The sequence below is a fragment of the Typopeltis vanoorti genome, chromosome 14 (genome assembly GCF_054136105.1).
Source record: "Typopeltis vanoorti isolate ZY-2024b chromosome 14, IOZ_Tvanoo_1.0, whole genome shotgun sequence".
Lineage (NCBI taxonomy): Eukaryota > Metazoa > Arthropoda > Arachnida > Uropygi > Thelyphonidae > Typopeltis > Typopeltis vanoorti.
The window spans coordinates 20333669-20356458 of record NC_143562.1 but is presented as its reverse complement, the minus strand read 5'-3'; the positions used below and the strand labels follow the sequence as shown (position 1 = coordinate 20356458).

Below are 22790 nucleotides of genomic sequence, written 5' to 3'. Positions count from 1 at the left end.
CAAACTTGGAACCTGAGAAAACTACATTGGCTATTAGTTTTATTAATAGCGTTGATTTTTGCATCCAAAAAAAACATGCTTTTATCATGTTCTCATCAAGCATGAATCTTATCATAGAATCATCATACAATACTCTTGCCTTCAATACTTATGTTACACCTTTCTCGCTATATTTTATTTACATATTTCGTTTGTGTTATTCATTGTAAAATTGGTCACTGACTCATTTATATAAATAAAAAATTAATGTTAGGTGATTTTTTTCACAAAAATTTTAAAAAATTGAAAGAAGGAAGAATTTTTGAAGATGAGAAGTTGACAAGACAAAGAACAAACTAGTGCAATTCTTATGCATTTGTAACCTGATGTTATCTGAGGCATGATTATATTCAGCTTGAAACATTAATTAGTAACTAAGAAGTAGCTTAATTCTTATAGAATTGGCTACATTATTATTAGGAAAATATCTGCATGTCTGACCAATTCCATTAGAATTAGATCATGGGTAACAGCCAGAATATTTCTGTCTCTCATTGTTTTGTTTTTTGTAAAATGTAGTTATACTTTTAATCTTTAAATTTATTGTTTGTAGTTATACTTGTCATTTATTTACAAATATATATACATATATATAAATAATTATTTCTCATTCTGTACAGTTATGGTGTGAAGGTTGTAGATGGTAAAAATAGGCTATCTGGACCAGGACTGTATACTGAAGCAGTGATGGCAATGACACATCTGGGAGGAAGAATGCCACATAGGTATGCAATATATAACACAAGCATGTTAAATCTGTGGTACTAAACTTTTTACTTTGTGGAGAGCCATTTTTAAATTTATTTTACTGTAGGCAACATAACTATCACTAGCCATAATTTGATTTTTTAACCCTCCAAGTTTTTTTTTTAGATTAGTTTAAAAGTGTAAAATACTGAAGCAAGAAACCTAATTTAAACTATGAAACTGTTTTGGTTCTATTGAGCAAACTTTCCATGGCTAAGAAATACAGATTTTTTTCCTTCTTTTCTGAAATAGTTAACGTGTGCAGTATGCAATTTCAGAAGAAATGATAACTGATTAAGTGTATTTAATGATTGAGTATTATATTTCCTAATTAATGAATTTCTAAGAAAAAAGTTTGTAAAAGAAGCATAGTGCTGTATATAAGTTTTTATCTAATTTTATGTTAAATAAATGTATCTAAGAAGTATTTGTATATTGATATTTATTATTACCACTCATGGGTCAGTGATATGCAGTATGCTCTCTCGCTCTCCCTTTGTCAAGTCAAACCCACCTTCTCAAGGTGAGGCCCGTTTTCACTATAGGGCTCTGGTGTTATCAGCGAAGAAATGCTAACCAGACCTAGTAGGTGGTGGATGAACCTTCACTACCCAAGTAAGATACTACCACTTTGCTTATTGGGGGGGGGGGGGGGGAGCTAGCCCATGTTTGGTCTCCAGAGCAGTTCTAGTTTCTGCACCCCCCCAATCTTTCAGCATGCAACTTTAGCTATGTCCTTCAAGGGCATGCCAGACATATTGTGCAGATCTTGAATCTCTCTCACCTTCAAGGATATACAGCAGTTCTGCCTACCAGATAATGTACAGGACCAAACCTGATAGCATCAGGTTTAGGAGGCAATCTGGCAGTGAGATTATGTACCACCTGATTAGAAAGCCTCCTAAGCATGATACTATCATGTTTGGTCCTGTACATTATCTGGCAGGCAGAATATATTTGGGTTTACTGTGCTAGTGTTAAAAAGGTGAAGAGAAACATGCCTAAGAGTATCTCATCTCGCAGCATGCTCCCCTTCCCAACATTAACACAGTAAACCCAAATATAATGTCACAGTAGTTAAAAATAAAAAAAGAAACCTTCCTCAAAAACTTCCAAAAAATGTAAAAAACTCACAAAACCTTACAAATCATTTCTTACACATTCACTTCACCGTAATTTATAGTATAAACACAAACCTAAATAATATGCATTATCACCTACAGACCCAAACTATTTCCTCTTTTTGACTGAGCCACAAATTATATCATCATCAAATTCCTGGCATGTACCCTCAAGGGGTGTACAGGATATGATAGGACTACATGAAAAATTTACATCATTACTAACTTCCTATCTATGATTTTCCTCCAAATCAATTTGTTACTAGTCAAGACTCCAACATTATCAGATCTTATATTTCTATCTTCTAAGGCACTTTTTACTGTATCAGTCCACCTATATCTGAGTCTTTTTTCTGCCAACCTGACAAAGAACACTTGTTTTGCTAGTCTTTCCTCTCCAAATTAAAACCTATCTGAATTGTTCAATCTATATTTTGTATGATTCCTTCTGCCACAAGAGTGGTATCCATGCTATTCTGTGATCTGATATTCCTTACCAGAGAATGCCTAATCTTGAATTTCCCTTTTTGACTTTCTGTGACCTAAGATTTCCTTACCTCAATGATTATTGAGGCTCTGCTGTCTCTTCCTACTCTCTTTCCTGAAAATCACTCTAACCTCCTTAACTTAGTATTTCTTGAATTTCCCTTTTTGACTTTCTGTGACCTAAGATTTCCTTACCTCAATGATTATTGAGGCTCTGCTGTCTCTTCCTACTCTCTTTCCTGAAAATCACTCTAACCTCCTTAACTTAGTATTTCTTGAATTTCCCTTTTTGACTTTCTGTGACCTAAGATTTCCTTACCTCAATGATTATTGAGGCTCTGCTGTCTCTTCCTACTCTCTTTCCTGAAAATCACTCTAACCTCCTTAACTTAGTATTTCTTGAATTTTCCTTTTTGACTTTCTGTGACCTAAGATTTCCTTACCTCAATGATTATTGAGGCTCTGCTGTCTCTTCCTACTCTCTTTCCTGAAAATCACTCTAACCTCCTTAACTTAGCATTGAAGTTGGACTGCAAAAAATATTGATTTTTTGCAGTCCAACTATCTGAGCAAGTGATGTTGTTTTCCTAATCTCAACTTCAGCTGGCTCTCTTTTTGCAGTTCCACTGACCAAGCTGGAAAAGAAACTGAGGTATTTGCTGTAAGCAGTGATCTGAAGTAGACTGTTCATCTAATAACAACAAGACTAATGGAAAGGAGTGAAACTCTTGGGAGTAAAAGGGCAACAAACCTCACTTATTATCCATTAATATAGATAACAAGTGAGGCCAGCAGTGATGGCTAAAAATTTTGTATGGTAATTAAAAATTTGGAATGTATGCCATTCTAGCGAAGTGGAGTGCAGACAGAGAAACTATGGAGAAAGTCATCAATATTCAACTTCACAACAATTACTAATCACCAGTATGGATGCCACTACTCTGACTCCAGAGCAGATCTACTAGGTAACCTTACCTATTATATGATTTCATATACTCTTCCTTCTACCTCCCAACTAGGACGTCTATAGACTTCCAGCAAAATCTAGATACGATTCATGCTATCTGTTGAAAGACCATGGATAAGAAGTGCAATTCGGCCAGCATGTCCATTAGAAGGTGTGATAATCCCTCATGCTGAAGAGAGCACTTAATCAGATTATCTCAGGCTCATAGCTATGACTCAGTTACCCATAACAAGAAATGCAGTTCCTTGATCTATGCTGGGTAACTGAATTTTAGTTGTATTGGATAAACTAAAAATATAGAAATTATTTTTATTTTCTCTTTTTATTGTACAATACAATTTTAATGCCTGGACAAAATAAAGATCCTTGCCTAATTTCTTCACTTAAATATTGCGTTACCTTCCAGAACCAATTTAGTTTTTAATTTTTTTGCTAATTTTTTCTAATCGCTTATTCCACAAAACATTTTCTTTGTTCTCGAAGAAATTAATTCACGATAATTATTTGAAATATTATTTAAAAAAACTGGCTGCCGACGTTCGAGATTATGTTATATTTTTGTTCAAAATCAAGATTCGAAGAATACTTCACAGATTTCCTGAAGGACCTGCTTGAGCAACTTTGCTTTATACAGAATAATGAAATTCTTTAAGCATATCACTAAATTTTTTTTTCTTTATATTGTAATCTACTGTTCTTTCCACTTTCACCTTCTTGGTTTCCCTGTATAATTGGTCATTACAAAATAAAATTAACAGTTATGATTTAAATTGATATGTATATATTTTCTGCTAGTTCAGATATTATGCTCCAATTTTATAATAAGCAATACTTTTGGTTATATATATATATATATAAATTACAAAGTTTTGTATTAAAAATTTCCACTACAAAAGTTTGACAGAATCAACAATATTATTGGCATATTTCTTTTTCTCGTGTGGGAGGAAAACGGTAAAATGCCACTCTTCCAATTGTATCAGATGTTATAATGGCAAAAATAGTAAGAAAAAAAAATTCATTTGTACTTTCTTTTCAAAACACAAAGAGAGAACATTGTAAATTCACCCAATGAAAAAGAAAATACTCCATATTTTTCTTGTGTTATCTGATTTTTTTCTTGTAGTACAAAGAAGAAATCACTATGCATAAGATGGTAGAATACAAGAGGGCAAAAATCTGTAGATTGATTACATTATAGCTGATAGAGAATTCATGCCAGAAAAATTATTTATGTAAGAGTTCTAACATCAGCAGATATAACGACATTTTCTTCTAGTTTAGATACATGGCATTGTTGAAGTAGCTAAACCTTTGCTACTATTTACACTAAAATGAATGGGCATGTTCCCCAAGTGATTTACGTTTATAACAGTTGTCTTGCGAACAATTTATAAAATAAATTCTCTGAAATATCTGCAAATTGGATAAGTCTTCAATATAAGTCTTCTTTTCTTTAAAAATAATTCAAGTCCTCTTTTTCAAGATAATTATATGAAATAATTTATACTTTTTCAATAATAAAAATGAAACTGATCATTATAAATTAAGAACTTATTTCAGTATAAATACTGTATCAGCCTGTAAAAGAAATGTCTGTATTTTTTTCTATGTTAGGATGTCTCCTAATCAACAATTGAAAACGAAACACGACATTCTTGATGTATCTCGCACTATACCTTTAGGCACTTTAGTGTTCCTTCTAGCTAAGCATTCTCAATTTTCTTCCTCAATAGCACTGAGAGTAATCTAAGCCTTTACCTTTCCCTCTAGCTAAGAGGATTACTACAAGTATTTCTAAGACGTAGATTACTTCAGAAATAGCAACCAGAAGCATAAGTAGAAGTAAAAATATTTAGATTATTTTAAGAAAAAGAAACTAAAATAATACTACTAAACTTTTTTTTTTGTGTGGTATGCATATAAACAATTTTATGTGGTGAAAATATAGCATAGTATTTCTAAAATTTCAAATCATTTCAGCAGACAGTAGAACAGCTGGTTTTAGATTGCAAAGAAATAGTACAGAATTAGAAGCTTCAGGATACAACAATATTATTGTCTTATTTCTTTTGTCAAAACGGTAAAATGAAATAATAGATTTTGAATACTGTGTGGAAACGTTTTCGAACCTGTAGAAATTTAGAGTGGTTATGTAATTGAATTCCAGGAGAGGATAAGGATGGGGGGGAAGCATTAGCAAATCTTCAAAACGAGCATGAATTTTGAATTATTTTGTATATGATAGCCTTCATATTATATTTTCAACATATCTGTGGTGGTTATGCGCTGGATATTATAGAAATGTGCATCCTACAAAAAAAAAAAAAAGAAAAAAGGCGAAGAATTCCTGCTAAAACATCATTGGATATAAATTTTCGATACTAAAAAGATTCACAATCGGAAACAGAGTTATGCAATATAACATCGTTATATTGCATAACTTTTTTTTTATAAAATTTTTGTTCATAAAACAAAAAAAAAAATTCGTTTCTAGAACTGAAATGTGATAATCCATATAACGGTATTTTGCTAGGAAAGAAAGCAAAAGGTCATATTTATTTCAATAAATATTATTTAAAAATATAAATATGTGACATAATATGTTCAATGCAAACATCTGAAAATTCGCGAAAAAAGCTGTTTCTATATTGGAACAACCAGTGCAACTGTTCCGTTGCAGTGATTTGAAGAATAAATTTATAATACAGCAAATTTGCTACTATTAAATAGATTCATTGCAAAGGCTGATCGATGGTCATTTCAAAATTGATTATTTTCACAAATGTGAAATTCGTTTCAATTTTTGGGAAGAAACACAACAAATCATTTTAGAGGCAAAAAAGTCAAATATTTTAGGACAGTAAAGAAAACAGTGAGTGGAAAGACAGGTGACACAAACTGTTAGTCAGGCACTAACTGTTAATCCACAAATGGCTTTAAATAGCCGTAAAGGGATTAACGGCAGAGGGAGGTAATGGCATGATGAAAGGTACAATGCCGATGAAGTTTTGATCTATGCAGAATGCTATGGTGGGTTGGATATTTCATCCACCTCAGCCGGTAGGAAGGTTAATGACCTTTTCCCGCTAATATCAAAAACCCAAAGTATTCTCATCAGAAAAAAGTTTTTCTGATGAGAATACTTTCCATACCTCTTCTTTATTTGACAAACCTTGCAGTGTTTAAATGATTTGATCTTCAAGATCTTCCACAACAATGTCTTAAAAGTGATTTCCTTACTGTTCTCCAATGGGATGAGGGCAGCCTATTGAGTACCAATACTAACAAAGCACAGTCCTTTCTTATTTCTAATAACACAGATCTCGTTTCACTTCTTATTTTTGATAATACTCAGATCTCTAGTCAAACTTGATAACAGCAACATTCTCTGTGGTTGGCAGAATGGATTTGTAAAAGGGAGATCATGTTTTACTAAGTTACTTATGTACTATAACAAGGTGACAAATGTCTTGGACAAGGGAGATGCATGAACAGTGGTATACTTAGATTTTGCAAAAGCTTTTGATAGATGGCCACATGAAAAGATGTTAAATAAATTGAAATGGATGGGACTGGGTAGCAGAGGTGGAGCAGTGACTGGCTATCAGATAGGTATCAGAAAGTTGTATATGGGGGGGGGTGCATGTCCTGAAAGAGGAAGATCACTAGTGGCATGCCACTTGAGTCAGTTTTGGGACCATTCTTGTTCAATTTGTATATTAATATTATTGCAATGGGTTTAACTGGCAGTATGCAGCTGTTTACAGATGATGCAAAATTGCAGAGAACAATGCAGAGTCAAGCAGGTGTTATGGCCATATAGGAGGAACTTGAATAGATTGCATGAATGGGCAGGTAAGTGGATCTATCAGTTTAATGTTGCAAAGTGTAAGGTTTTGAAATTTGGTAAGCAACAATAGATGCAAAGTATACACTTGGTGGGGAAACAATAAAGGAGGTAGAGGAGATGAGAGATCCAGGAGTAATGGTGGATAGGGACCTGTAATTCAGGGGCCACATTGCACAAGTTGTGAGGATGTCACATCAGATAATGACAATGATGTGAAAAAACCCTGACATGCAGAGATAGAGAGGTTATGATGCCATTGTATAAGGCCTTGATCAAGCTTCATATGAATTATTATGCATAGATATGCTCACCTGGTTTCCATGGTGATGAGGATATGTTAGAAAGGGTCCAGAGAACATTCATAAATATGATCAGTGGTCTTTGGAATGTGGAGTATCAGGACAGATTGAGAGAATGTAAATTGCAAAGCCTTGTGAATGAGAGGAGGAGGGGGGGGGATATGATTGAGACATATAAGTTAATCAGGGGTTGTTATCAGATTGACATGGAAGAGATTTTTCATCTAATGGGAGAATGGGTTAGAACAAGACACCATCTCTGGAAACTGTATAAGGAAGGTGTGAATAGAGGAATAAGGTTCTTTACATGGAAAGTGGTTAGTGAATGAAATGCATTGATTTTGCTGTCAGTATATCAACAGGTCTAGCTCCCACTCATGAGACCTCAATAAAGAGTGAAACTGATCAGGTATTGATGCTTCCCAAAATGCATGGTAATATCAATATCTGAAAGGAGTGAAAGGTTGCTGTGTTTTAGGATACTGAAGCAATCTGATGTTGAGTCAACAGCCTTTATATACAAGTAGCCTAGTTGCACTTCATATGCAAACTTTTGTTTACTAGCACTTGGTTAAAGGATTAAAACTAGAATGGTCACCTGGTTTTCAATATGGTGTGGAGACATTGGAGAGGGGTCCAGAGGGGAGTGACTAAGACAATATCAGGGTTTTGGAGCGCTGGTTATGGAGAGAGGTTGAAGAAATGTGGATTGCAGAGTTTAGTAGATAGGATGAAGAGAGGTGATATGATAGAGACATTTAAGTTGGTGAGAGAATTTTATCAAATTAATTCAGAAGGGATTATAAAAAGAGTAGAAGGTGTGAGAGGGGAAGAACCAGAGATCATCCTTGTAAGTTATGTAAAAGTATGGTGAAGAGGGGTGTGAGGAGTAGATTTTTTACATGGTGAATTGTCAGTGAATGGAATGCATTACCAGAATGTGTTGTTAAGGATTTTAAGATTCTATATGATAAATATGTTGTCAGTTGAATGAACCTCCCACTATGAGTCTATCGACTCCATGGAGGGTGTAATAATAATACTTTCTTATTAAAATTTACTTTCTGACCAAACCAACAACTAAATAATTAATGCTAGAAGCTCAAATTATATTGAGCTTCCTGCAACTATCACTTGGTTAAATATGCTCATATCATCATTACAGACAGATCCTGACTTAATCAGGATCTGTCTGTAATGATGCCTGATGTAATGAAATCTGTCTTACATTCTACAATCATAACATGAATTTGACATAAGTCAGAATTAATCCATTCCACCTGTTAATCACATCATATTGTTGAAAGTTTATTTTTTTTTATTTTTTTTAGACCTCAAATAAAGGTCGAAACTAGTCTAGGTAGTGGCCCTTCCCTTAATGCATAACATTAGGCAATTATCTGCAAGGAGATGTGTTTTGCATTATGGGAGATACTGAGATAGGAGTGATAGTATCTTGCTCCACCTTTGCAAGGAGTCGCCCTGGTGTTGCACCACCTTACCCCAGTCCTGAAGATACTTTCAGGCATAAACTTTGCTCACACTTGGATAAAAGATTAAACTAAATTTATTATACACATCATATTGCTTATATGTTTTGCAGTATGTGTGTACAGTAGCATTAACATGTTTTAAAAACTATTTGTGTTAGTTTAATTCACAGGATGCACACACAAATTACATTTTGATAGGTATTTATCAATGCAATTTAATATAATATAGTATAAATAGTATGAGAAAATAGAAAAAAAAAAGTATGATTTGACCATTCAACCTATCTTATAAAATTATCAAGAAATGATTGTACTCTATCACAGCATACGGAAACACTAAAAATTATTAAACTACATGAATAAAAATATATAGTACATCTGTGTTCAGTAGTAAACCAAGAAAGGCATGCTCGTGTACCACGTGTGCTGTCTATCTTGTAGAAAACTACTGTTAGATGGTGCATGAGTAATGTATGCACATTCAACAGAATTTTTTATAATTTAAATTTTTTTTTTTGTATGAAATGTTAGGGCCTGCCTGTATTCTGTTGAAATTTAAAACAAAAAGAATAACTTCTCTTTTTAATATTTTTCCTAAGTAACAAACACAAAATTACATATGATATGAACTTATGTTTTATTTTCAGAATCAAAGAGATGTGTTACTCTCTCTTGGGAGATGTAGAGGAAATGGATATTTTTAAAGCCTTTCGTAAAGATCCTGAAACAATTCAAGACTTCTTATGTTATCAATCTGGAGTACAGGAAGCGTGCCTAGAACAAGAAAAGTTTTCATTTCACAGTGACGAACTTTAAGATACATATTGTGGTGAATTGCACAGTTTTTTCCTATTTACAGCAAAAAAATATTTTTTTACCCACTCATAAATATACCTCATTGCAGTGCAATATTTTTCCAATAATTGTTTCACCACTTTACTTAGTGACTACACTTAAAATGCTGTCATACTATTTTTACAGGCCGTTATGATAGTCTTATACGGTTTTACTAATGCATAAAAATATTTTGAAATTTTGTCTCTGCATCATTATTGTAAAGAAATCTCATAATGTATCTGTATATATCATACAGATTTTATTAATGTTCCCTAAATCTCATGTTGCTGTCATTATTAACTTAACTGGGGATGTGCAGCTGCTCGCAATGATGTAAAGTTGGGAAGGGCTATGTGAAGTAGAGCAGACATTGTGGCCTTGAAAAGGATCTGAATAGACTATGTGAGTGGGAAATTGATTGTCGCTATCAGTTTAATGCTGCAAAGTTTAAGGTTTTGAAATTTGGTAGGCAATTTTGGTTGGGATGCAGAATATACATATAATGAAGAAAGTTTGAAGAGGTGAAGGAGATGACAGATCTGGGAGTGATGGTGAACAAGGACTTGAAGTTTAGGGGTTATATTGCTAAAACTGTAAGAACATCTTACAGCTTTAGCAATGGATTATGGCAATAATGAAGAGTACACTGACATGCAGAAGCAAAGATATTATGATTTCCCTGTATAAGGCTTTGATCAGGCCACATATGGACTGTTGTGCACATATTTGGTCGCCTGCTTTTCAGGGTGATGAGAATGTATTGGAGAAGGTTTACTAAGTTAGTGTCAGATACGAGGAAAGATTGAAGGAATGCAACTTCAATCTCTCCTTCAAAGTAGTGCAACAGTAATGCAAAGTAATGCAACTTCAATCTCTTCTTCAAGGTAGTGCAACAGGCACAAACTTTGTTTGCACCTGTTGCACTACCTTACCTCAGTCCTGAAGATATTTTCAGGTGCAGACTTACAGAGCCTTGTGAATAGAAGAAGAGGGGATACATATAACAAGTTGCCAAGTTGAAGGGGGGGGTTGTTACCACATTAATGTAGAGAAGATATTTCATAGAGTAGCAGAAGGCAAGGGTAGAACTGGAAGCTGTATAAGGAGGGTGTGAGCAGGGGAGTGAGAAGATGGTTCTTTGCGCTGAGAGTGATTGATGAGTGGAATGCATTGCCTGAAAGTGTGGTGAGTGCAGAAACTGTGAATGGATTCAAGCGTGGCTCTTGCAGCATGAGAGAGTATGGACTACCCCGATGAGTTGTTTGACTACCATTCTTCTTAATAAATTCCTTCTAAACTCGTAGCGTTATTAAGGTTAATACTGCTTCTTTTTTTTTACTATGTAAGTTGCTCTGTAAAATGAATTACTAGTGTTTTTACTTATTTTTATTTATTTTTAATGTAAATCTTATTCACAAAAGGTTATAATCCTACGATATATTTTAATCCCTTGGATGGGCTAAGGTTCATGTAATCTGGAAATCATACTCTACAGATCAAACATGGAATTTTTCATGTCACTTCAAGAAAGGTGACTATGCTGGTCATCTTTCTTGCCTGACCTTTTATACTATGGAAGGCAAAATCAGATTATGAGAAGAAACTAGCCATGTAGGCAAAATGGAAGGGACTCCATTTGGGATGTGGAGCTAAAGGAAATTCCAGAGTTCTTTCATTACATGGCAAAGTAACCTGATTGAGTGCTGATGATGGCAGAAGCAGATAAAACTGTTGAGTTATTGAGTAACCGCTTTGCAAGGATATATCATTGAAGTGAAATTAATACTGTGACACATGTGACAGACTGATGTGGGAAAAGAGGTGAATGAATTGGAAGTTCTTAGAATATTGCAGAATCTCAATGTAAAAACAACTATGGGATCAGCTCACATTTTGTGAGAATGTGCAAGGGAACTGGCAATGCCTCTTACTAGGTTCTTTAATTAAAGTCTCAGTTCTAGTCAAGTTCCATAGACCACTACCATAGACCTGTTAGAAGCTTAACTAGCTTCTAACAGGTCTATGGCAGTGGTTTCAAACTTTGTCTCCCAAAACCGTTTTTAAAAATTTTATAGCACCACTGCTTTCAAATCAGAAAAGTAAAAAATTGTTATAGACTAAATGGATAAGATTCTTCTAAATAACCATTATAAGATGTTATATTCAGTAGACAATAATGATCATGGAAAGGAAGGAGTAACTACAGCATTCAAGCACCCAATATTAGGATAAATTGCAGGAAGTATCAAGCAGAGTAATGTGGGTAAACATCAGGATGAGAAATTGGAAAATGAGACTGATTTATGCCTACTGTCCGACAGAAAGTTCTACTTTCTGTGGGACAATAGGCAGAAATTCTACTAAGGAAGAAGTTGAAAAAATTTTTGAATAATTACAGTAGGTAGGCAGACAGACAAAACAGTTGGTCCTTCTTGGAGATCCTAACAGCAGAGCAAGAAGTGAATACTAGACATACAGAAATGGATTGGGAAAATTTGGAGAAAAGAGCAAAGGTAATAATAATTGTAAATACCTGCTGAATTTTTGTTTAGGGCATGACTAGTCATTATTAATATCATGGTCTAGCATAAAGATGTGTATACATTCAGATGGACAGAAGACACACGAGACTTTTCTTATAAAATCTCATTGACTATGTTAGTACCAACAGTAATAATAACTTCATACTAATTCAAGGGGGGGTTAAAGTAAAAAATTATCACAATTTAGTTTTTATCAAGATAAAAACTGAATATCATATTGAAAAGAAAAGTTTGCAAGTAAGTTTCAAAAATAATCAAAGCCGAGAGCTCCTATCAGAAGTGAACTGTCAACTCAAACATATAATATTCAGGAAAAAATGAAAAAGCATGAAGACGGGAATTAACCTTAGAAATGAATTGGCAAACTAAAAAAGCATTGATTCGGACTGAGAGAAGCATGTGGTAAAGCTGCCTTCAAGGATAGAAAAATATTGAATTACTCTGGATTTAGAGAAAGATGTTGGAAGTTTATTTTTCACTTGGTTAGACTATAATAAATTTAATTTAATCCTTTATCCAAGTGTAAGCAAACAAAGTTTTCGCCTGTTGCACTACCTTACCTCAGTTCTGAAGATATTTTCAAACAAACAAACAAATAAGCAAACAAAGTTTGTGCCTGTTGCACTACCTTATCTCAGTCCTGAAGATATTTTCAGGCACAAACTTTGTTTGCTTACGCTTGGATAAAGGATTAAACTAAATTTATTATAGTCTAATCAAGTGAAAAATAAACTTCCAACATCTTTCTCTAAATCCAGAGTAATTCAATAATAAGGTGGTACACACCTGTTGGCAACTCCTATAGGTAAATATGACCTCTCCTATTACTTCTGCCTCCCACTGACGAGACCTCAATAAAGGTTGATACTGGTCTGGGTAGTGGCCTTTCCCTTAATGCATAGCAGTATACATGTCTGCAAGAAGATGTGCTTTGCATTATGGGAGATACTGAGACAACGAGTGATGAGAGCTTGGTCCACCTTTGCTCGGAGTTGCCTGATGTTGCACTACCTTACTTCATTCCTGAAGATATTTTCAGGCCCAAACTGCGTTTGCTTACATTTGGATAAAGGATTAAACTAAATTTATTATAGTATTGTAGAAGAAATTAAAGATGATAAATCACATAGCAAAAATTGCAAATATAACTTAGAGGATATTTGCAATGTTCAAGACCCTTGACATGTGAGGATATAAGGATTGGCATCTTTACAAGGCCTTGTAAAGAGGTAAAAATGTTAAGATTGATAAGATCACACCTGGACTATTGTGTGCAGATTTAGTCTCCTGGGTTCCAAGGGGATAAAAAACTGTGGAAAGGATGCAGAGAAGAAGAGTTACAAAGTTTATATCAGGATTATGGAATGTAGATTATGAAAACAGATTGCAAATATATGGACTCTGGTTAACAGGAAAAAAAGAGGGATGATATGATAGAGGCCTACAAACTTCTGAATTGGTGTTATAAGATATCCTCAGATGAAATTTTTCATTATATGGAAAGTCGGGAGAGAAAATGGGGACATCCATGAAAATTAATTTTGTGCATGGTTAAGAAAGGGGAGAGAGCTGGATTTTTCTCACATAGAGCAATGAGTGAGTGAGTGGAATAGTTTGCCTTTTGAGATAGTGAATACGTCTAGTGTGAATGTGGTTAAAGGAAAAGTATGACAACTGGTTTGGGTGATGTATAGCCTCCCTTGATGAGTCCTTGACTCTCTAAAAGGTCTCAGATAATAATAAAGGCGGCATGAAAACTGAAGATGAAGATATTCTTGATGACTGAAGTAATTACTTTGACAGATTACTGAATGAAACAAGAAGTGACAGAACATTGGTGGAAAACAGTCAAGAAGAATACAATTAAGAGGACATATCAATACATGAGGTAGAAAAAGCCATCAAAAACATGAAATGTGGAAAGGCAGCTAGAGTAGATGATATTTCATGGAAATGCTCAATTATGAAGGTATAATAACTGGTGGAGAAATCTATAGAGAGGAAGCCATCTAATGTGACATGGTGACTGATCTGAGTGGAAAGAGAACAAATTGCAAATGGGGAAGGTAAACCATAAGATGGCAGTTTGCTAAGTAGGTCTATATGCCAGTCATTAGCAAATGTCCTGAAAGTGTTGAGATTGATCATAGAAGTTTTTCTAAATTGTTCTATGCCTAAAGAAACATGAAAGAAAAAAAGGAAATTCATGCAGATTCGGTGGTCAATTTGAATAATCAGGAGTTATTCAAAATGGACTGATAGCAAAAGCATACTAAAATACTAAGAAAATGAGAAATAATGAGACAATTTAGTAAAAGAAAAAAAAATTTTTTTTCCTTACTTTACAAAAACAGAACATATGAAAACTAGAAATGCCAAATGCATATTATTATTATTTCGTGACATGTCTGAGGAATCCAAAGACTCATCGAGGGAGGACACCAACTCTATCTCCACCAATGCCATCTACTGCCCACCACCACTGATTTTTTTTTTTTTTTTTTTGTGTGTAAATCACGTGTGTCTTGAAGTATGTTGGATGAAAAACCCTGTTACCTCTGTATATGAGATCTGCTAACTCACCTTCAGTTCAAACAAAAAAAACCATATAAAGATTCCTCTCATCATAATGAGAATCGAACTTAGGTCTTTTCCAATCAAAGGATGCAATGTACCATCGTTCTTCTAACGGTGCTTCAGTAAAATTATTTTTTCAGATGTAATTAAAATAGAGAATGCAACAGTGAATGTTAACAAATATTTTTGAAACTGAATATTTTATTAAATATTATAAATATTTAATACTTCATGCAGGATTATCATTTACAAACTAGACAAAAACCAGTTTATAAAAATGTTGCATTATAATTTGGTTGTGTCTCATGCTAACAAAGTGTTTGTAATATGACATACAGTAAAAGATCTTTTTTCAGAAACACAGAACAGTCCTTGCAAATATATACACTGTCCCAGTAAATATCTAAGAATTTCAATACTTATTTTTTTTTATCCCAATATTTTTATTACTTTTTCAACAATTTTCATTGCAGAATCTAGGCAACCATTAAATGAAGATTCTGTGAAGCTATATCTTTTTTCAGAAACACAGAACAGTCCTTACAAATATATACACTGTCCCAGTAAATATCTAAGAATTCCAATAATTATTTTTTTATCCCAACATTTTTATTACTTTTTCAACAATTTTCATTGCAGAATCTAGGCAACCATCAAATGAAGATTCTGCGAAGCTATCACCTCCACAGACAACACTAGGATTTTCATGCATGACAATACAGCCAGGATAACCTGGATAAGGCACATCTGTCTGGAAAATATAAATTAACATTATTAGGTCAAAGAAAGTTCTCTTCCTACATTAAGAGATTTAATTGCAATCTGCTTACATATTGTAAGCAGAAAATTTCATAACTCTTCAGAGTTTTGGGAATCCAAAACATAACTGTCATTTTAATATACTTATTTAATATGGAGGGATATTCTCTCCATATTAATTAATGTTTTAATATTTGAATGGCAAGATGCTTAGGGTAATGTACTTGTAACAGCTGAATCCATTTTTTTTTTTTAATATACTTAGTTAATACTAAAATTTTGATGTACAGTTGACACTTGAAAAACGCAGGTTTGAACTGTGCAGTTCCACTTATACAAATTTTTTTTAATAAACATACTGAAAAATTTTTGGGAGATTTGTGCAATTTGAAAAAATGCACAGACGAACCGCATCGCATAGAAATATCAAAAAAATTAAAAAAAAGTTAGGTATTTCTTGAATGTATAAAATATGTGCAGACACTAGTTTATTTTATCATTTACTATCATAAAATAAACACAAATCTATTATAAAAAGTTAAAATTTATCAAAACTTGCACACACAAACACTTACAGACCGTACATTGCCATTTGTGGTCGAGAGAAATGTGAACAAACGTAAAGATGCAGTGCTAAATCATACCTGTATAATATTAACTATTATTAATTAGTTAAATTAATTAGCATAAAATAAAAATTTTATAATGATTCATTCATTGTTAGTAATACATATAACATCTAAAGTGTTTTGTATTATGTAAGACAATATTGATGTAGGCACTGACAGACATATGCCTCATCTTGTAAACAGACAATGTAAACTTACGGTATCGATAAATACAGTATAGTACCGTAAATGAAAATCATAAGGAAATGTTAACTTCCTTATGATTTTCTTTAATAACATTTTTTTTTCTCTAGATCACTTTATTGTAAGAATATAGTATATAATACATACATACCATACAAAATATGTGTTAATTGGTTGTTTATGTTATCGGTAAAGCTTCTGGTCAACAGTAGGCTATTAGTAGTTAAATTTTTGGGATACCTTTGTACAGTTAACCTACTGATGTTCCTTGACACTGCTTATACAAACTTCAGTACTGGAAAGAGCAAGCAGTATTCAAACTGCTTTCTCCCTCTCTCTCTCTCTCTAGTACTGAAGAAGGATCACCATGATTCTAAAAATGCAGCCACCATCATCCTACAAACAGTATTCCATACTGCTGGAATTGCTTCATTCGTTATGTAATTTTCTGACAACCTAAGCAGGAATATCCTGAAGTAATATATATGTTCAGATAAATATAGTGTGTCAAATTGAAAAAATAAAAACTAATAAAATAAGTTTAGTTTAATCCTTTATCCAAGTGTAAGCAAACAAACTGTGCACCTGAAGTATCTTCAGGACTGAGGCAACTCATAGTAAAGGTGGACCAAGCTCTCATCACTCCTTGTCTCAGTATCTCCCATAATGCAAAGAAAATCATGTATAATTTTGCAAATCGTGCATAGAATTATACATGCGGACATGTATAATTCTATGCATTAAGGGAAGGGCCACTACCCAAACCGGTTTCGACCTTATTGAGGTCTTGTCAGTGGGAGCCAGACCCAGAAGTGGTGATACTACGAGTTGCCTTAGTCCTGAAGATACTTCAGGTGCAAACTTTGTTTGCTTACACTTGGATAAAGGATTAAACTAAACTTATTATAGTCTAACCAAGTGGAAAATAAACTTCCAAAAACTAATAAAATAAATGAACAAAGATTTTTTTTTTTCAGTAGAGTGAATTGAAATGTGAATGGATTTTTAAAAAATGAATTAAAAGTAATGAATTATTTGATTATTTAAGTGTTTTTTAAATAAAAGAGGAAAATTAAAGAAAAAGTGGAAGTAATTACATTAAGATAACAAATCTTATTTTCTACTCCCTTTACAACTTAATGTACAAATAAGAATTATAAATTTCCCTCTTCTTATATATAGGAAAGACTGAAATGATTTAGTCTTTTTTTTTTACATACAAAAATTAAAGGCAACATTTGTTTTATGTCAATTCCTACTTTTTCCTTATTTTTTCCTGCATTTTTAAAACTAATTTTGTCTAATTCTTATATGTAATGTCACCAAAAATTTTATATGTGGGGGAAAGGTCTGTTTATTTTCTTATTTAACTTAGACTAATTTCAGTAGATATTTTGCAAAGAAGATAAGAGCAATGATAAGACTTAACATCTGAAGTAAGTACACAAGTTGACTCTCATTAAACAGGAGTGAGATAAAAGAATCGATATACCACGATACTACTGGATCTTGCCAAGTTATTTGATAGGTTCCATGAGTGTGGTTGTTATACAAACTCAGAGGGATCGGTTTGCATAATAGACTTGTGATGTGACATGAATAAGTGTGTTTGACTGAAGGGTATCAAAAAAGATGTATTATGGAGATGCTGAGCCTAAGAGAAAGAAGATGACCAGTGCTATATCACAGGGGTCTGTACCTGAACCATTATTATTTAACTTATTAACCAGAGCATTCTTGGTGTAAGATAGCTTCCAAAAAATGATTTTTGTACATTGAAGCAGTAAAGGGTCAGTCATGTTGCAGTGAACCAACATTACAGCGAACAAAAGGTGCAAAGATGACGGTGCGTTTGAAATTATTGCACTGCTGAGACAATTGGACCAGTGAGAACCATCTTCTATCAAATTCTAAGTCTTACGTGCATCTCGGTATGTCAGATGTACTACACCATTTATTGTTCTTAGGTCACTGAATGATATGATTTTGGTCCTTTCACATGCATCAAGAACATTCATAAATAAAAACATTCGGCATTATTGGGATGTACACTATAAACACGACCTAGAGCATGACTCTTTTTCACACCAGGATAACCGTCCAAGTTGACACCCTGTCTTCTTTGTTTTGATACCAGGTGTAGTATGTAGGCACCTCGCTACAGGCCAATGTTTAGGCAAAATTATCTTCGATGCATAGCTTAAAAAAAGCTGTTAATGTTCTTGGTGACTCCACAATGCTGAGTGCATTACTTTCTGTGGAGTATACTCTTTGACCATTTTCGAGATGAACTGTGATATGAACTATGATTGGATGGTGCTCATGAACATCAAAAGATAAAACCTGCCAAATGGCTTCAGAGGTATTGATGGTTTTGATGCTCATGAACATCAAAAGATAAAACCTGCCAAATGGCTTCAGAGGTACTAATGTATCGTCCAGTTTGATATAGATCTACTTTGCTACATTCATTTTGCAAACAAAATGTAGTTGGTTTGAGTCCTTGATATACTTGCACATTTTGATGGATTTCACAGAACTGCAAATTCAACATTTATGTGTGAATTAAAGGTTGATGACAAAACTGGATTAAAAGGCATTATGTAGCGATTATCAATTTCAAAAGTTCCTTGGCTATCATGTATGACAGAAATTCAGCCATCATCTGAAGGAGTATGTTGACGATATCATGGATATCATCCTTACCTGTTTGAGTTTCATTGATAAATGATCTTGGATATCTCTTCATGCACTGCGAATTTGGATGAACAGGTTTGCATGGACCGGTGCACAATATGTTTTGTTATGATCTAACAGTTCTTTGTCACATTGAGGAGAGGGTATCTCAGCACTTATAATGAAATCGATTTCACTACTCCTGATTTTATCTTCGATCTAAATCAATATGTGAGCGTGTGGCAATCCCCTTTTTTAGCCATTTTACTGAATACGTATAGCACCTCTATGCTCCAAAAATCTTGTGCTTTGTGATGAGATTCATCAATTTCATCAGTTTGCCATGAAAGCTTTTACAATGATGTTGTACCTGTCATAAGTCTTATTACTGGGTAGCTAATTTTCCAAAATATCTGGCCAATTACTGTTGTTGCATATGAAGGTAATGAAAAGGTCAGCATCACCATATGCTCTAACATAGACAATTGCATTCTAAGTCTTTTCATGGAAATAATTGGGGCTTCCCACGAAAGAAGATGGCAATATTTGAATTTGGTCAATGTTTGAAGCACTTTCATCAGTGCACAATGTATTGCAGAGATGTATATAATTTTCTACCTGAAGTTTAGACCAAAGTTTCACTTTGGTTTAAACATGTGTGTGTGATATGCTCAGACTCAGTTTTATCATACACATCAACCTAGTATTGATTGATGAGTTGACCATATCTATGTATTGGATTTAAATTGTCCATCCATATCATCATGTGATATGCATAAAAATTCATTGCTCAAAGGTTTTTCTACTTCCTTGATTCATTCAATGCAATATCGATCCTCTCCTCTGCAAAATAAAAGAGGATGTTGCAGTGAATCATAGACTCTATGTATCTCATGTATCCGTTTGAGTTTATCATAATGACCGTGTAAGATTATGTCTCTCCAGTTAAATTCTTGCACAGTAATGACAATCACTACTTCATTAGCTGTGGACACATTGAATCTGTGTGGGTGATAGCCTGTCAGTACTTGGTTTGAATGTATGGCCAGTTTTAGTTCTTGCACATTGTTAGCATTCTCTATAGCTGATTTAAAAATTTGTATGTATATGTTATGCTGATGTAAAATTCCTTATAAGTCAAATACAATTTCTCAGTTCAACCCTGGCGATCTGTCTACAACAGATCACAGGGTAGCTTGTTCATGTAGGTTTGAAACAAAATAAATTTGTAAAAATTTATGAGCATTTGTGGTTCAACTGGCAACAAACTTTCAGCCAAATGGTACACTTGACCTTGCACCCTGAAAGTAGGCATGAACCCCCTTTCAGCTTTTACTTTGCACCAAATGACGTCATTTAAAATGTGGAATTGGAAGCTTGAATAGTTTCTATAAATTGATGAGACTGTGGATGTTGCATTGTAATGAGTGATAATAACGGTTCAGGAGCTGTGATTTCATTTAGTTTCACCTTTCCATTCAAACAACACATTCCAGGGGATTCGTGTCTGTATTTAAATGCTTTACAGTGATGACATACTAGTCATAGTACCAATCGCAACTGTTGGCTCAGTGGCATATCTTATATTACAATTGCAAGAGAAAGCAGACTATTCCTTATTATTCCAAGAAACTTCAATAATTTCACTCTGTCTGTTTAGTCTCATATGTCTTGCCGCAGGAGTCAAGTGACTTATAGAACTTGCTCTTTGTCATGCATAATGGAAAAAAATAAAATACCTACTAATAATTATAAAAACTACTAATAAACATAATGATGGTAATAACAAAAGAACTTAATATCTAATAATAGAATTTAACGATATCTGGCTATAAAATATTGGCCAGATATTGTTAAACTGCAATATGGACCATGGAGGGAGGTAAAAAAAAAAACATTAATAACTGCTCCATGATCTGGAAGTATACATTGATGAAAATGCACATAAACCATCTTTGAAACATTCTCTTATTGGTGGAGACATAATCAAAATTGGTCAATTCATTCTCGAGTTATAAATGAACATCAAAAACAGATTTTGCTTTATATATGTATACAAATTATACCAAGATGTACTGGAGGGTGATATTCAATTGTTTGCTGATGATGCTATGTAATGATCAGTAATAAGAGAGACTGTGTGTGAAGTAGTAAGAGCATTAAGAAAGGAGTAAAAACTATTTTAATTCTTCCAATATTTCATAAGACATCTTCTGAAAGTACAAACTAACATTTATAACACACACACACACACACACATAAAGACAGCATAATACTAAAATAAAACACATGGATATAACACTATAGTCCTATCTAGGTGGGAGTGGGAACACCCTCTATGGGCGTTCGTAGGAGACTTAGGTTGTAAACTGCGATCTCTGAGGATTAATGTTTCCCAGATTTTGGAAAGTTTCTTTCATCTGTATTTATTTAAATTCAGTTGATTTCTGAGAGCAGCTACAGATTCCAAAAACAATATTTTTTTTTAATTTATTGTGATGAAGCATTTTTTCCCAGAAGATTCTATGCATATGTCCAATGCATGATTTGCAAAATTGGTCCAAATTTTGCAAATTGATAGTCATGATTTCAGATGTATTATTTGTGTTCATGTGGATAGTGGCTGATTTATCGTCTATCCAGTGCCCAATAAGAGACATGCCTGTCTTATCAGAGTTATCATCTTGGTCACCTGTTTCTGAATCTTCTCAACTGTTTCCCCATCTCTTTTCATCTCTACCCTGGTTAGCATATCTGTATACAGTATTCCAGCTATAGCCTTATCAAAGCCTTGTAAAGCAGGAGAATAACTCTTTTTATTACAGTATGTTTGCTTCAGCAGTGTAGTTATCTGATGCAATGGATTTTCACTTTAATAACTCACTATCCACTATAATCCCCAAGTGTCTAGCTTCACCGACTACTTGCAGCAAATTACCATTAATATCATACTCTGCACTACCCTTTGTCCATAATGCATAACCTTACATTTAGAAACATTAAATTCACACTCATTAACATTTTTCCATAGAATTACTCTGTTCAAGTCAGTCTGCAGGAATTCTGAATCAGATATCTCTCTTATTGGACAGACAGACAGATCAGCCACCATCCACATAGATGAACACAATATATCTGCAGTCATGACTATGGACCATCTGTCTTCACAAATGTAGACAGACTGGGGGAATATAGTCATTAACATTTGAGGAATAGACAGATGTGAGGAGAATGGATAGAAAAAAGTTAATAAAGGGTTATAGTAGACATAAAAATGATATTTTGCAGCTTATGGCGGGTAGGGATGAAACTTGGGTATCATCCTTGGAAATTGGTGTGATTAAGAAGTACAGGCTCCAAATGCTTTCCATGGTGAGTGTGTGGAATGTTAAATATTGTGTATCTCTAGCGAGTGTGTTCAAGGAAAGATATGATAGGTATTTAAGTATTGCTCATTCTGGGGAATTGAGCAAACTTGACGTTAATAAGGCTTTGGGACTTGATAATATATCACCAGATATTCTTGCGCCACTTCATAAGGGAGGTGAAAGAACTCAAGCATCAAATTATAGGCCTATCTG

At 33.8% G+C, this 22790-nt stretch overlaps 2 protein-coding genes across 5 annotated transcripts in view; one reads left to right on the top strand and one right to left on the bottom strand.

Annotated features, from left to right (window-relative positions):
• LOC150099283 (marginal zone B- and B1-cell-specific protein-like) overlaps positions 1–10009 on the top strand; it is a 64076-nt gene extending 54067 nt beyond the window's left edge. For both annotated transcript variants that reach the window (XM_090404397.1, XM_090404398.1), the window contains exons 5-6: positions 660–764; positions 9653–10009. In XM_090404397.1, the coding sequence (XP_090260523.1) occupies positions 660–764; positions 9653–9821 (274 nt within the window). In that variant the 3' untranslated portion in view covers positions 9822–10009. The remainder of the gene's footprint in view (positions 1–659; positions 765–9652) is intronic.
• Positions 10010–14603: 4594 nt separating this feature from the next.
• Positions 14604–22790, bottom strand: part of LOC150099282 (renalase-like) — a 108450-nt gene continuing 100263 nt past the window's right edge. For all 3 annotated transcript variants that reach the window (XM_090404227.1, XM_090404228.1, XM_090404229.1), the window contains one exon: positions 14604–15713. In XM_090404227.1, the coding sequence (XP_090260353.1) occupies positions 15558–15713 (156 nt within the window). In that variant the 3' untranslated portion in view covers positions 14604–15557. The remainder of the gene's footprint in view (positions 15714–22790) is intronic.